This window comes from Gossypium arboreum, chromosome 3, assembly GCF_025698485.1.
Source record: "Gossypium arboreum isolate Shixiya-1 chromosome 3, ASM2569848v2, whole genome shotgun sequence".
In the NCBI taxonomy this organism is placed as follows: domain Eukaryota; kingdom Viridiplantae; phylum Streptophyta; class Magnoliopsida; order Malvales; family Malvaceae; genus Gossypium; species Gossypium arboreum.
This window is the reverse complement of record NC_069072.1, coordinates 105,399,066-105,415,724: the sequence shown is the minus strand read 5'-3', so window position 1 is coordinate 105,415,724 and position 16,659 is coordinate 105,399,066. Positions and strand designations below refer to the sequence as shown.

Here is a 16,659-nt window from a genome sequence, read left to right as displayed (position 1 = left end):
AAAGTATACGAGTCACACACACATAGTCCATCATCTACTCAGGATAAGTCCATCATCTACTCAGGATAAGTCCATCATCTACTCAAGATAAAGTTATGTCACACTATAAATTTCACTAATGAATGAATCCATAAACGGGTCTAAGATCTATTCTATTTGGGTATTGTTTGATGTTTAGTGCAATTAGTCACATTTATGTATCTATTTTTTAAGAGTCATCTGCTCCGATAAATCTCCCCAATTGAATTTAATAGATGACATATTTGTTTTGCTCAATTACGATTAAACTAAGGACATGTTTAGATTATCTACTAATATAAGTTGTCTTTACGTATTACAAGTCAACCAAATAATATTACTTAGTACTAGTTAAACAATACATAATTAGTGAACCAATATTTTCTTTCATTTTGTTTTGCGTACAAAAAATTTTCAGGAAAATATGCAAATATATTAATAACCAAATTTGTTCGAACAATACAACTTCTCATATATACAAAAATACTATGCTAAATTTTCTCTTTAATTTTAATTAAATATTGGGCGATATTTAAGCTTTATTTGAGAAAAGACAAAATAAATTGAAGAGAAATTATCTTTTATTCAAGGGTGGCCAATCATAAGACAAATCATTAAATAGACTTTATTTAAGAGTTTTTCTCAAAATCCCATTATGCAGTGTCGTTCGTTATACCGGTAAATTTGGGATGCGAGAATAGAATGGGTGTACAGAGCAATAGTACAAATCTTAAATATGCTTTGAGCTAATCAAATTCTTGTTGACAGTCTCGATTCCACTTACTTTTTCGCATTTCGCACGGATTTGAAGAACAGTAAAAATTGCAAATTTTAAGATAAATCTGTTCAAGTTTGCCTCCCTTCCTATGAGTCGTTGTAATCCTTTTACCAAGGTAGGAGGTTCCATGTAAACTATGTCTGTTATTTTTATTTACTTCGATGCCCCGACTCAAGACAATAAAACCTAAAAACTTCGCCACAATCACTCCGAAAGAACATCTTGCAAGGTTCAACGGTAGCTGATGTTTTTGGAATATGGCAACAGTTGTGGCCAAATCTGTGATGTTGTTTGTATTTAACATGTCATCCACTTAAATTTCAATAAAAATCCGATACATTGTTTAAATATTTTGTTGTCTGAGGAAGGGATCCTCCGAAAACGACGAGGGGAATGCTTCAAAACAACAGAAGACCACTGCTGGAAGGGAAGATGCACAGGAAAAAAGGGCGATCATGCTCCTTCCGATTAAGGGAAAAGACTGGGCAAGTTCAAAGATACCAACACCAGGATCTTGGGGAGATGAAGGATATTCCACTGTGCTTCAAGTATTCCAGCTATTGCCACTACCATAGCTACTACTACAACAATGCCTACTACATTTGTTGTGGAGTTAGGGTTACCGCCCCCACCCCTCGGATGAATTGGGACTTCAACTAGTGTTTCGAAGACTCTTTATGAGGACTTAACAAAGATTCTTTATGATCATATTATTTTCTATCTTGTATTTTAATTTATCGTTTTCTATGTTGTATTTTAATTAATTTTTATATAGTCCTGAGTTCTCAAGTCTGATTAACACTATCAAATTAACTCCCAAATGTGTAGTACATATAGTTCATCATGTTATCTTTTCAATCATAATTATATTTAAAATATTTTATATTATAGAAACTTTTGTCCCACTAAATATTTATGTGGTGTTGCTTTTATATTATTTTTGTTGTGTTTTAATTATCTAATCATGTCGAATAATCATTTTGTATCTAACACTATTAAATCTTATTGAGCACATTCGAATAACACTCGAGTTTGTAATAAATATCATATTAGGAATGGAACTATTATTCATCTAGACCCTCTTGTTATATATAATTGGTTGGACATCAATTATTACACCAAAATAGTAAAAAAGCTAAATTTCTAACATTAAAAGCAGAGAAAATAGTGTGAAGAGCATAACTAAATTATTGACAATCATACCCCCATGTTTCAATAACTAAAATACCAAACTAATAAATCAAAACTATCTGAATAACTTCACCACAAATATCAAATCTATATTTGGGGAAACTTGAATCTTGCGACCTCAAACATCCCAATGCCTCCTTTTTACCATTATGTTAATGCTTTATTTGCAACTTGATTCGGTGTTTGTTGCATAAGCAAAACGAAAATACTTTTATGTATCAGTTTTTTATCAAACCAATCATAAAAGGGTAAAATGATTAAATAAGTTCTATACTTATCATTTATACATCTAGATAACTTGAGTATATATATTTAACATGTTCAAATGATCAAACTTACTTTGTTGTAAAAAGAAAAGATGTTTTATGTGAGTAAAATGTAATAGGTTCTTATACACTTCATAAATTTGAAATTTAATTCCTGTACTTTTATTTACAGGAATTTAGTCCTATTTTCTAGATTTTAAAATTATGTCCAATTGTTAACACTATTAATTTTTTAAAAATTTAATTTGAAGACTTACATTTTAGAAAAATAGTGTTATATGTATTTAACACTTTCTAAACAATCAATGGACAACCTAATGAAACAAATTTTATACTTACAAATCTAAATAATATTAAAGACCATAGGATCCAAATTTATGGGAATTTTTCCAGTTGTACCAGAACCTGCAATGAAAAGAAAGGACGAAGGCTCCCTCTACTACAAAAAAGTAGGCTCTCAATTTTGCTAATATTACTTCTCAACATTATATAGAGACCACAGGAGAGATAACTGCGGTAATCACTTATTTGATTATATTTGCTGCCTCTTTTCTTCTTCTTAAGTTGCAGTAAAAGGGGACCTGGTAACTAGGTGAGGTGATTGGCCAAAATTTTATAATTTAACACTATATTGACATGGTCAAGAGTTGAATCGGCTTTATTTATCTCCATTCGTGCGATCGATTCTTGCTCGGATGCATCTAAAATTTCTATATTTTTGGTGAAGTCGGTATTTTCTTCAGTTGCTTGTATCAAAAGTGTAAATTGTAGGATTAAACTAGGAGAGAGAGAAAGGGACATACCAGAGGCAATAATATACGTTTTCCTACGCCAAATAGGTCTTATCCAACCCTGCAACCAACATAATTACAGTGAAAAGAAAGAATGTATAATTAATAAATTAAGGATGGAAAGGAACTTTATCGAAATGCCCCGTAGGTGAACACTCATCCTCTAATCCATCGCATTGCTTCCAACTTTGGAAATTTTCTATGTAACTTAATTTATTACCGTCTAATGAAGATCCGATGAATACAAGTCATTGGGAATATTTTAACTGAGGACCAACGATTAAAGTTGAGACATAAATGGTCCTAGTGTAAAAATCCATAAAATATGGCATCTTCTCAACGGATGCGTGAATAAAAATTCCCCGTGGACTTGATTTGTCTGCTGTTGAAGGTAGGAAGCAGCTCAAACCAATGTTGTCAAGCCCTGCTTCGTCTAAAGCCACCTAACCGATGCATCTTAGTGTTAGACATGATTAAGCACAAACTTAGACATGTTTTTGTAACCCAAAAAATGAAAATGAAAAAACTACCAACCTTCCTTTAATTTTTTCCCCTTTTCCCATTAGATGTATATTTTATTTTGTAAGAAAGGGATTTTATATATATAAATCTCTAATCTACTTCTCAATATCAAAATACTCTACAACAAACATGGTACCATAAGCAAATCATATTGGCCAACAAAAATAAAACAATTTTCTGTCCTAAAACTAAATTGGAAAAATCTTTAGATTATCGTAATTATTCATCTTAAGCATATTATATGTATATATACAAAAAAAAAAAAAATACAATACACAAATATACAGTTTGCATTTTACTTCAATAAAATGAGGGCTTTTTTGCGCCTTGTGCCTTCAAAAATATAAAGGTTATAGTGCAATAAGTGCCTTCAAAAGGTCTTTTAGTAAAAAATATATATATATATGGCTAATATGATAAATTCAGGTTTGTAAAAAAAAAACATTTATATTCCAAAAATATGACGTGGCAAGACAACAATAAACTGATTACAGATTCTAAGAGAAGGAACTCATCTGCTAGAGTGTTATATACAACAACGATGGACACGGATAAGTAATTCGTCTTCATGAGAAAATGTCTTTATCACATCATCTGCTTCTATTTGAAATAACTTTGCCCACAACCTGAAACGTCCATCCATTGTTCACAATTCATGCCAAATATTAGTCATCGGTTTCTTAATGTATGCAATTGCATGTTAAAGATGCAGCAGGTTCAGAATTGCCCAAAGAATAATCTTAAAAGAAGCTCTGCACTTGAGACAGCACTCTAACGATAAAGGGATGCTCCAAGTTCATTTTCACATTTTAGTAGAGAGCGCTAAAATCACTTTCACAAAGATGAAGCTCAAAATCCCTTAACCAGAGGAACCCCCAATCAAGGTTGAAATCGATTGCAGCCAGGTAGATACTATGTTGCTAGGACTCTTCATTTTTTTTGGAAAAAATCCTTGTCTAACACTCGTGTCCAGCACATAAGTAAAACCTTTTCAAATTTTTTACTACATCTCTGTCAGACACATACCTGTACCCGACACTCAAGTTCAAGTTCAAATAACATAGAGTGGATACGATTATTATCATTCTTAGCAAAGATAACTTAAATGCCACAGATAAAATCAAAGATGCCAAATATGAAGCTTTAGATCACCCAAAGCCCTCAACCACAAGGAACCAGTAGAACTAATTTTCTCATGACAATTAAGTATGGAACCAATATCTAAAATTTGATTTCTATAAATTAAAATGTAAAAGTGACTGTCAAATATATCTAAATTCAGTAAATCGTTCAGTAAGAGCAACAATGCCGATATACCCTGTCAAGTGCTCTGCCAAAACTCGTATTGGTGAATTCACTTCCAAATCTTCTGGTAGTACACTCCAGGTTGGAATTGCAAATGTTTAAAAGGACCCACTCCAAGCTTCTCTACCACTGAGCATGTTCAAGCTGCATTTAATCACAAATTAAGGACATAAAGAACTTGTAAGTTGAAATAACAAGTACAATTCGATCAATGCATCATTAAAAATAAATAATAGTTAAATAAAATATAAAAACTGTCTGCTCTCCTTCCCTTAATACTATGTTACTTGACCCAACCTCAGGGGTAAGTTTGGCGTTTAGATATGTGCCCCACACAACCAGGTTCTCTCTTTTTCCCCTTTCCTAAGATCTTCGTACGTTTTGAAGGTTGAACCTTCATACCAAAGCCAATAGGTTATGTATTCAGTAGGGGTACTTCAAGGAAATTGAAGAATTGATGCGACATAGCCTCCAAAATATTCTCCAAAACAGGACGGGACAAATAGTGAAGGCATTTTTATTAAACAAATAAATCTTCTAACTATCATGTCCATCAGCCACAACGGGCATTCCATAATAATACAACCATGACTGCAGTGCATAATGGGAAGGATAAAATTTTTACGCTAGACGGGAATGTTCATATAACTTCCCATGCTTATTGAGGACATGTCTTATTAGCATAATTGTTGCAATGGAAAAACTAAGCTCAAGATGCAAGAACATATATAAACACTGAAAATAATAAATTAATAGAAGTATAAAACCATTTTCTTTTGTTTTTATATCTTGTTCTCTTTCTCCTTTCATCATTTAAATGACCAAGTCTTATAACTGGCTCCCCTTTGTGTCTCTCTCAACCCACCCCCAATATTCCACCCTAGGCAGCCTTGAAAAGACAGCAACATGTTTCCTCTGACCAACAGATTCACAAGGTTGTCTTATTACTAATGTTGGCAAAGAGTCACTTTGCCTTGTCCCACATGTTTTGCTTCATATATCCTTTTTCTTTTCTTCTCAATTTGCAACGAGGCAAAACCATGGGCTTCATCAGGTTGGGTCCTAAAAGAATATGGCTTGAGCACATTATCATATAGAAACTCTATAGAGCCCAAACTATGCAACATCTGTAAGCTCAGTGAAGAACCTTGTGACATAAATATGTCCTTTTCCCCATACTTCTACTTCTATTTTTGGTCTATTAACCTTCGTTATCTTTCCTGAATGGTTTCTGTAGGTTCTAGTACTGTTTAACCTTTGAGTTGCTGTGTAGCAGGACCTTCCATGTTTCTTTGGATAAATAAAATCTTACTAAACACACACACACACATATTCAAAACAACCAACACAATTGCATACCCTGTGGCTTCAAATTGGTGCTGACAACTCAAAAGGAGTAAGAAATCAAGGGGATGGCCTACACAAGAAAAATATGATAGATAAGAAAACAGAAATCTGAATCAATTTAAGCCTGTACAAATCTCAATAACAAAAGTAACGATTTTCGCCCACCTACATATTAAAAGTATGCATGCTAGTTTAAAGATCCACGACACCTGAACAAGAGTAAGAATAGTTAGACAAAAAGTGAGCAGTGAATAGCTGGTAGTATGTCTAATACTCTGATTTATTTTCATACACTGATAAGTTTTTCCTTAGAAAGCAAGAAAATCAATGCAAGATCACAAATAAATGAACAGTCATATAAATCCAATTGCATCTTACTTCTTTGAACCACAGTTGCAGGGAATTTTTTTCTCCTCTAAAGGAAATTTGTAGTTATAAGTAACTTCTTCACCAGCGGCTATGTGTCGTTTTGCATAAATGAATATCTTCTTTTGGCCTTCTACACTAATAACTTTCGTGTAACAATTAGGCTGCAATTCAAGTATTCAAATTTAGCAGCACCAATCAATCATGAGTAGCAACAATGAACAGAGCTACATCTTCACATACCTCACAAGAATGATTTATAAATCTAGCAATCCCACCACGCTTTGTAGCATCAACCTATACGTCGATGGAGTAAATGTGAAGTCAATAAGATTGCCCCAAAAGCAAGAGAAGATACTCCACCCATAACTCAGCTTAAATCAAGATGCACACATTAAAAGTTTGATATACTTACTACATATCCGTCATCAAGTCTAAAAAGATAACTGCTACCAATTCCCATCTTCTCATAATAGTGTTCACGTATATCTGAAATCTATAACATTTGGAAGCATATTCAATGGTCATTTGTGAAAGGAAGAGGAATTGCAAGAAATTAGACTAAATAGGAAAACATACAAGTCAAACTTACCCTCGGACGGATTAACTCTCCAACATATTCAATGACAAAGTCCTCAGCCTCAATTGGCTCAAGTGCAACAAGACCCCAATCATGTATCTTGCTTCGCTGAAAACGTAGACGCTTTTTCCTTGCCTAGGAAATGAAGTAAATTTAAAACGAACAATGTCAGACCAAGACATTTAAAACCATGATATTCAAATAACATGTTAAAAATCACCTTCAACTGTGTAGCTTTCAAGAGATCAGCACCCTCTACAGCAGCTAGAAGATTGCGCAGCTTCACTCTGTTAGTTCTAGCAGAAAGACCTTTACTGTTTGACAAGTGTGTCATACTATTAACCTCTGGACCTGAATACTTCATTTGAATACACTGGATTCCTCTAACACGAGCTCTTTCAGCAGGACTTGCGTTGAGTGACCATTTATGCCACTCCCAGCCATTAATTGAAGTTCGCGCACATCCATCAGATCTCGGACAGGGATTTGCTGTCCTGGATCTAACTGTGCGGCTCTTTTGATCTGCAACCCCTCTAGAAGCAGAACTCTTGCTACCACAACTAGCAACTTTCTGTACCTTGATTGAAGGTGATGGACACTCATCATAATTTAATTGCTTTCTTTTTACCCCTGATACCTTCTTAGCTGAAGACAGTAACAGAAATCAAGAAAGCTTTAAGATATGCAATTATCTGAGATAAAATAACAAAGAATAAATGGAAGAAAAACCTTTTAGTGTCTTCTTGGAGGAATCATTAGTAACTTCTTCACTTCCAACAGTATGGTTACTCTTGCGAGCAACCTTCTCAACATCACAATTCTGAAAGGTTGATGCTCTTCCCCTGCCGACTTTAACATCACCTTCTCCAATCAAATTTTCTGCATAAGTTAATAACCATTACCAATTCTAAGTTTATTATCATCTTCTTCAATATAAAGAAATTGTTAGAAGAAAAAACAACATACTTCGAACAGCAGCAGCATCCTTTGATGTTTTCCGACCAATTGCACTCTTGGGTGATGAGTGATCATTGGGCAAACTATCCTTACCTATGATTTTCGATGACCTAGAAATATTAGATGATTGAGACATACTTTTATTTGTCCCACCCTTTTTAGAAGTGGCTGCACTTAGTTTTTGATCTGCATGATCCAACAAATTCTTGGAAGGTCCTTTTGTCCGAGGCCTTTCAACAGCTTGATCCCGTGACCCATTGATAATCGTGGACAGGGAAGATCCTACCTTCTTATGAACCAACTTTTTCTTTCGGTAATACGTACATGTACCAGTCACTAAAGATATATCTGAGGAGCCTGAACTGAGAGACTTCCTTGACCCGTCCCTGGGCTTATCACGTGAGGCAGAAAAACCAGCAAGATTTTTTCTATCTTCACTAAATGTCTTTGCCTGAGGCAAATTAAAAGTGTGAACAAAATATTAAACCCAATATCAAAACCTGGGGGTCAGTTGTTGGAATAGAAAGTACAAAGGAGTGAACAATACCTCTTTGCCATCAGCCTTGCAGTGTTTCTTCGAACTAGACCATGATATAAGAAACTGATAAAGACTAGCATCACCAGCAAATGATGATTTCCACTCTCTTAGTACATCATCATGGAGCTTCTGCCGACACATTGCCATGGCAACATATTCTCCAATCTTAGGGCTGCACCCAACTGATGTCAAAGGACGAAATTTACAATTGTGTGATGGAACAAGAATCCCAGATTTAATCTCAAGACCAGGAGGTGGTGGCTCGTTAACTTCTCGTTCATTACTTACATCCCCAACCTTTCCAAACAATCTCTTAAATGCTTCAGCCATAAAAGTTTCCTGCCTTGAAGCATAATTATTTTCAGATATGGATTGACAAACAGGTTTCTTTGATTGTACTGAGTTCTGTAGATTGCAAGATAAATCTGACATTCTGTTCGAAACATTTTTTTTCTCTTCAGAATCATCTGAATTATCAACGTCCGAAGCAAGATGGCACTGACCGGAAGATCCAACTGTGTCTTGCAGCTGTAAAAGAAAAATAATTGTTTAAATTTAAGAAAGATATGATCCTTGTGTACTATGCATAAGCACATATTGAGCTATAATCGGAAAGAGCATACCTAGTCTAGCTAGAACAGCGTTTAAAGTATATTGAAATAAAATGAAGAACTAACAGGATATACTTTTAATACCTCTTTCAATTCATCATCTACTGACAAACAGACTGATTTCTCTGCTGCCTCTTCATCAGGATTTTCATTCAATTTTTTATCATTTTCCATATCAATAACTATTTTGGCTTCACTTTTAACAAGACCGTCAAGATAGTCAGCCATAAACACCATCACAGAAGAATGGAGCTCATTTTCAACTCCTTCCAGAATACATTGTATTCCACCATAAAGGCCACTATTGTGCAATGGACTGTTCTGTTTGGATAAAATTTCCTGCACCGCAGATTGAGATATATATGTCTCTTCTGCCTGGTTACCTACAGAAACTGTTGCTAGTTCATAACCAGGTGGACAATCAATATCATGAGCCGTCAATTCCATCCTAGAGAAGAGCTATAAAACCATAAAACATTAGATTCAAGGTCATTACATACTGTTTACACACATAGAGTTTAACATTTAGACTTTACTTACAGTTGTAGCTTTTATATTTTCAGTCTCCTTGCCACGATCAATGGAGCCACTAGCAGATGCCAGAACATTAGGCTGACCATACCAAAGTTTTCCTTTTCTCCAGGAAGACAAATATTCAACCATACTATCATAAAAGACAGCATTCCACGTAACTTGCATGCAATACTCAAAAAGCATTTTACAAACAACTGTATAAGAACCCCAAAAGTTTTCAAGGCTTCCAACAGATTTTAGACTTGCATCAAAATTTGTAGATTCTTGGATAGAAAGATTAGATACACCATCGGAGGTCACTGTGCCAAACTTGGAAGTACAATGTATACTTCTTTCCGTGGTATTTTTAATCTGTATGGCAAAGGAGCTTCAGATTTTAAGACAAATAAACATAAGTTTTTCTTTCTTTTTTTTTGAGTGATTGCATACATTACCAGTTTCCCATCAGAACTTTTAGCATCCTGGTTGTATGATTCAACCATTAGAGGTCTCTGAGATTTTTTTGCAGCAACAAACTCTGAGATCATAGTGCTGATTATTTCATCTAGCATAACTCTACGAGCTGCTTTCATAATTCGAGAATGCAGATCAGAAGAAACTTCTTCAGAAACTGCCGATATGAAGTTCACTGATAACTCCTGTTCATTTTCAGCAACATACTGACCACCTTTCCAAGCATTTAAAACAGACAGCAATTGGGTGGAGCGAAACCTGTCATCAGCATGATAAATCTGCAAGAAAATAAATTAAAAGAAAAAGATATAAGAAGCAAGACTCAGTAAAGCTTAGATACATCATGCCAGCCTACCACAATACCTACACAAGTTTCGAAAGAGTTCATAGGACCCTACAGTTGATACAAATGAACAGTTACTGCAGTGATGAATCATGACTTGAGAATTTCAAGGCTTACGGCTTACCATAATGGAATCTGCAAGATACCCACAGCGATGCCAAGAATACAATTGTAAAAGAGAATGGGGCCCATGTTTCCTACTCTCATCATCTTCAAACAACCAACATTCATCTTCACCAGACTGGAACAAAAAAGGTGAAAATCATCCAAAGGGTGCCTTAGGAAAAAAAGGGGAAACAAAGGGGGGTGGGGGAAGGGGGGACAATAATACCTGCAATACAAAGCTAAATGCTTCGGAACTTACATTGCAGTTGAATTGAGAAGGCGAAGGGGAAGGAGTGTGTTGGACATTTGTAAATGAAGATTTTAAATAACTGGAAGCTGTGGCTGAAGTGAGATATAGAAACCCAGTAGCAACATGATCAGGGAACTGCCTAAAGTACTTTAAGGGAACAGGATTGATCAAAGCCCCATTGACTACAGGATAAACAGGGAGCTCATCCGGCAGGAAACCAGTCGACAAACCCTCGTATAACTGCTGCTGGATATAAGGACCACACATCTGGCCGTGTTCATTGACATACATCCATCCACTCACATACGAAGAAGATGATGGCGCATAGCTAGAGTAACTCTTATCGCATGAAGATCCACCGCCGTTACAAGATTGAGAAATACCACTGCTATTTCCATTAGACTGGCAACTCATCTCCGTTGCAGATTGTTCATCACTGTCAAATCATGAATACGATTAAAAAAATGTAAATAAGAGCGTCATCAACCAAAAAAGAGTATATTAATAATTATACCCGCGATTTGAAGATGCAAAATCGGCAGAGAGATCCGAAACTTTAAGGCGCTTTCGGGAAAAATTAGGGTGATCATATTCGTCAATAGGGGATGTTGAGGAAACCATGGGCAGACCTGAATCAAAATTCAAATCTAACTAACCTCAATTCTCATAAATGTCTTATTAATTAATAAAAAAAGAAAACTGTTCTAATTATGTTGCATCTGCGAATAGGAGCGCCCAAATTTCCAAGATGAAAAAATAAGAAGGCATATATCATAATAATCTATTATCCGTACACATAAATAAAACTCTATTGCATACCCATCCAATCCAATCCAATCCAATGCAATGCAATGCAATCCAATCCTCACGGTAATCTGCAAAACTCTGCTGGAAGTTGGTACCAAATCCAATAGAGTAGTACGGATTTCGATAGAAAGAAATTTTCCCAATTAGGGGAAAACCATAATCGCCACCGGCTCTTGTATTCACGACTAATTTGGCCTCTTCCTATTGTAGTTTCTTTTTTCTTTCTTTTTTGGGGTTTACAAAATTACAAAGTAGACGAAAGCAAAATTAAGTTCACCTCTCTCCCTCCCTCCCTCTCTCTCTCGTAAGTGAGTCTCACTTCTGACTCGCTCCGCTCCTTCGGCTTTTTAGTATTTATTGTTCTTCATATATGGCAATGGCATTCGTAATCGTGTGAGATTCCGGCTGCTATTTCCCTATTTTAATTTCAAGCTATTTACCTTCATCTTTTATTCTTGGGTTTTTTTCAGGCCTCTCCCTTGTGATTCCGATATTGAATATCCACTCTCATTTATTGGGCTCGCTTTTGGGCGATAAATGGATATATGAACTTTGAAGCAATACGATTACATCAAAAGTCAATAATCCACACAATTATGGAGTTAAAAATTATTAAAAGAAATAGTTAGGATTCTCAAATATAAAATTTAAAATAAATATGGAAGTACTGATCAAGCAAAATATTTGTGGAGTTGTGAAGGAACCATTGAAGTCTATCAATTTATGAAGGACACCTGTTGGCATCAATAGAACGGAGAATCCTTTAATATTCCCAAAACGGGAATAGTTGCCACATGTTACCCATCAGGTTGTAGCCCTCATGAAGGTAGAGCTGGCTCTAGTTCTACTCAATTATAGCCCTTTTCGAGTAACGCTGATAAGTTTTTGTTATCATTGGAGTAGAGCTCCAGACTCAAAGTAGTAGCTATGGTATTTCGCTAAGGTAGTAATAAAAACATTTTGTGGTCAAGATTAGCTGCCTTGTAATAGAAAGGAATTAACCCATTGGGATGGGTGGAGTTAGCATATAAATAAATCTAAGAATGGCAGGAATATCCACCAGAGTTAAAAATTGAAAAGACGCCGGTCAAGCGAAGTTTGTCTCATAGCATCCACCAAATTAGGAATGCAAGAAAATTATATGGATGAAAGTATTCCAGTAATGAAGTTGTAACACCCTAAACTCAGCCCAGCCATTATTGCCGAATTTGGAAAGCTACATTGGCTATCGAAATGGCACAAAGAAACTTTTCTTGATCTTGATTGCAAACGTACTTTTTTAAACCATTTGCGCAGTTCATTCAAAACTAGTAAAATCGTGTTCAACTTTATTTTCAATCTCATTTCAAAAACCATTTGTCCACGAAAATGACCCAAATAAACTTCTGAAATTTAAAAAAAAATTATTTTAAAACTATTGGCTTATCATGTAACACCCTTTACCCGAGTTCAACGCCGGAACAGGATACAAGGTGTTACCGTACTTAAACACATGCTTACAAACATTTTCGTGCCATAAATTTTCGTCCAAATTAAAACTTTTTGAAAACCAAACATAAAGTCCCTAATACGAGCCCACGAGGCCCAAAACAAGCTTTGAAAAAGATTTGGGACTTAACTGAGTATTTTAGAAAACTTTAAAAAAATATCAAGGTAAACAGGGCACACGCCCGTGTGTCGTCTTAACATGATAACGTTGAAAGCCCGTGTAGCTCACACGGCCTGGACATATCTGGACACGCCCGTGTCCCTAACTCGTGTGAATTTATTTTTCAATTCGAACCTACAGAGGTTTTCACATGGCCTGGCACACGCCTGTGTCCATGGCTAGTGTCCCTCACATGGCCATGACACACCCGTGTCCCAGCCCGTGTACAAAAACCTTGACATTCTATTTCTGACGTCATCTACCAATTAAGGACACACGGCCAAGGCACACGCCCGTGTGTTAGGCCGTGTCCTCCGTGCGGCTGAGACACACGGTCGTGTCTCTACCCGTGTGTTTACTACCATGCATACTAACTTGAAAAATTGAAGTGCAGGGGCCACACGGCCGGACTACACGCCCGTGGGGTAGACCATGTGTCACACACGGTCTAGACACATGCCTGTGTGTCTGCCAGTGTAGACAAAAACAAGGCTATTTACCAAGCCTTTTTGCCACCCTTACTTGTACCAACCTACACAACATCAACCAAAACTAATCCAAGCATAACACATATAACCAAAACAACCACAACCATAAGAAATTTGCATCAAATGCATTTAATAATAATCATTCAACACATAATAACGATAAAGTTACCTTACTTACGTACAACTTACCTCAGTATACAAAAAGTGGATAACTAATTGACTTTAGTCTACTAGCTTAGCCTTTCCCCTGTCTAGGTCCAGATTTCATATTTCTTGATCTAAAATGATAAAAATTCACTAATTTAATCATCATATTAATTAATGTATTTCATAAATTATATTTTGGCAAAATGACCATTACCTAGACTTTCACAAAATTACGATTTTACCCCTAGGCTCGTAAATAGATTTTTATCAAATTTTTTCACTAACCAAGCCTAGCCGAATTCTTTTTATACTAGAAACAGTCCACAATTCCCATCATTTCACACATTTACCACATAATTTATAACTTATGCAAAATGGTCATTAGTTAGGGTTTTCATGAAAACTACTTCACAAAGGTTGTTTGTTTAGCAACCATGATTCATTTTCTTTCATAAAAATTCAGCAAACGACATGAAAAATCTCATGGAAAAATCCTATAATTTCAACCATTTTGCAAAATAGTCCCCTCATTAGCTAGAGTATGCCACAAGGGTCCCAAAAGTACAAAAATTATCAAGAAAGGCCATCAAAATCACTTACTTGTAAGGGTAAAGAGTGACTCAAATTTTGAAGCTCCAAAACCCCTAAAATGGCTAAAATTTTCAGTGGTGAAAGAAGGGATGAAAAATATAAAGTCTTTTGTTTTATTTAATCTTATTTTCTAGTTAAAATAGGCTACCAACTTCACCAAATCTGATTTTTTTTATTCATCTTTGTCCTTATGGCTGACCACCCCTATTGAAATGGGTCTATTTGCCCTTTAAAGATCCTTAATTATGATTCTTTAGCTATTTAACACCATTTGGTAGAAAAAGAAAACTTTTTTCTCTTTATGCGATTTAGTCCTTTTTCGCAATTAAGCATGCAATTGCTAGAATTATTTCACCAAAATTTTCATGTACTCATATAAACATGTTATAACACATAAAATTTTATAAAAATTAATAATTTCTCTGACCTCGGGTTAGTGGTTCCAAAACTACTGTTCCGACTAGGCCCAAAATCAGGCTGTTACATATCAATTCAAAACAAATGAAATAAAGTGTTTATTTTAATTCCATAGAAACCATGCAAATTTTAGGAATCGAAATATATGACATCTCAATTGCAAAAATTCAATCATTTATTCAAAACTATTTCAGATTTTCAATCATACTTCTAAATCATTTATCTTTTTATTCAAAATTGGAGAACTTGGTTATTTGTCATTATTTTGGAAATAAGAACATATTAACTTCATAAATCAAATGTTTTTAGAAAACTCATTTGTAAACATTAATAATTTTGAAAACTAAGTCTAATTTCATTATAAACTCATTTTTCAGAAATGCAACGGAAAAGTGTGTTATTGACAGATTCTATTTTAAAAATCGAGTTTCAACCGAAATCTTATCAATTACTAATTTATGTTGTTGTTTTTTAAACTTAATGTCATGCAAGCAATTTATGCAAATCAGAATGAAAAATCACATAAATAAAATCCCATGCCACAGTCCATACTCAAACTTATTACAAACCCAAAATATCAAAATATCAAAATAAAATTTAATTACTTTAATTTAAAAAGACTTCCGAGAAACTCCTTCAAATACCGTCATCGAATCCTAACCTCAAGGATATCTGTAAAATGAGAAAACTAAAAGGGGTGAGCTAAAAAGCTCAGTGTGAGAAAACTAAAGAGGGTGAGCTAGAAAGCTCAGTGTGAGATTATCCTAACCTCAATATTTCACACTTATACTATGCATGATCATGTCAATGCACATTTCGTAAAACAATGCAGATTTTATGAAAACGGTCCTACCCATCTATGCTACACGCTAAAATCGAGTTCCCTAGAACTCGTCCATCTAACACACCAAATTGTGAATAGTGTCACCACAATCCCAGATAAACTACAAATAATCAATATCGTGTACAAGCCACAAAAATCATAGATATACTGCTACATAATCAAAATCGTGAACAGTGTCACATTAATGTAGATAAACTGCCACATACGTCACCTTTCACATATCTCATCCCATGCATGTGATATGGCCAAAATCACTCAAATCATATAGGCATGTTTAACATGCAAATCTCATGTATACACATGGTACCAAAATTTCACGATTTATTTTCATGCAAACATTACGTATGCCATATAATCACATAACATGAGAATGAGATGTACATATTTTTCAAATCAATAATAAGCATTAATATCACACAACATGTTTTTCAGAACATATAAGGTTTAGGGAAATACTTACTTGACAAAATCGATATTGATGGTTTATCTCTCTTTATGGATATATAAAGTATCCTTATAAATAACATTATTTAAATAACAACATTTTTATAAATATAAAACAAATACTTAATTTAGTTTAGTGTTAAAACCCACACTTGATTGTAGATCCAATGGGCAACAAATCTCTAAAAACACCCACATGTGGATCTAACAATTAGATTGCCTATTCAATCAACAATAGTGATCTTACATTAATAATGATCATCAATAAGGTTATACAATAATGGTGTTTTTTTCCATTATCACTTACCCTTAAAATAA

At 34.8% G+C, this 16,659-nt stretch overlaps 1 protein-coding gene across 4 annotated transcripts; it reads right to left on the bottom strand.

Annotated features, from left to right (window-relative positions):
- Positions 1–3,231: 3,231 nt before the first annotated feature.
- Positions 3,232–12,350, bottom strand: LOC108476110 (histone-lysine N-methyltransferase ATXR7). 4 transcript variants are annotated; one of them, XM_053025809.1, is made up of 19 exons: positions 11,775–12,350; positions 11,470–11,584; positions 10,932–11,391; positions 10,725–10,841; positions 10,239–10,535; positions 9,811–10,155; positions 9,355–9,729; positions 8,669–9,187; positions 8,131–8,572; positions 7,894–8,043; positions 7,385–7,809; positions 7,177–7,299; positions 7,000–7,080; positions 6,828–6,881; positions 6,597–6,748; positions 6,384–6,427; positions 6,231–6,288; positions 4,884–5,015; positions 3,232–4,192 (listed from the first exon to the last, which is right to left on the bottom strand). In XM_053025809.1, the coding sequence occupies exons 1-16, from the start codon at positions 11,776–11,778 to the stop codon at positions 6,406–6,408; spliced, it is 3,681 nt and encodes a 1,226-aa protein (XP_052881769.1). In that variant the 5' UTR covers positions 11,779–12,350; the 3' UTR covers positions 3,232–4,192; positions 4,884–5,015; positions 6,231–6,288; positions 6,384–6,405. The 4 variants fall into 4 exon arrangements, with proteins under 4 accessions (XP_052881769.1, XP_017633694.1, XP_052881771.1 ...); XM_017778205.2 differs by having other exon boundaries at positions 6,388–6,427; XM_053025811.1 differs by having other exon boundaries at positions 10,965–11,391; positions 11,775–12,349.
- Between the last annotated feature and the right edge of the window lie 4,309 nt (positions 12,351–16,659).

Coding starts and splice junctions, on each gene's coding strand:
- LOC108476110 (XM_053025809.1), bottom strand. Junction 8,044..8,130: donor GGATGCTGCTGCTGTTCGAA/GTATGTTGTTTT, acceptor TAACTTATGCAG/AAAATTTGATTGGAGAAGGT. Junction 6,749..6,827: donor TTATAAATCATTCTTGTGAG/GTATGTGAAGAT, acceptor CTTGAATTGCAG/CCTAATTGTTACACGAAAGT.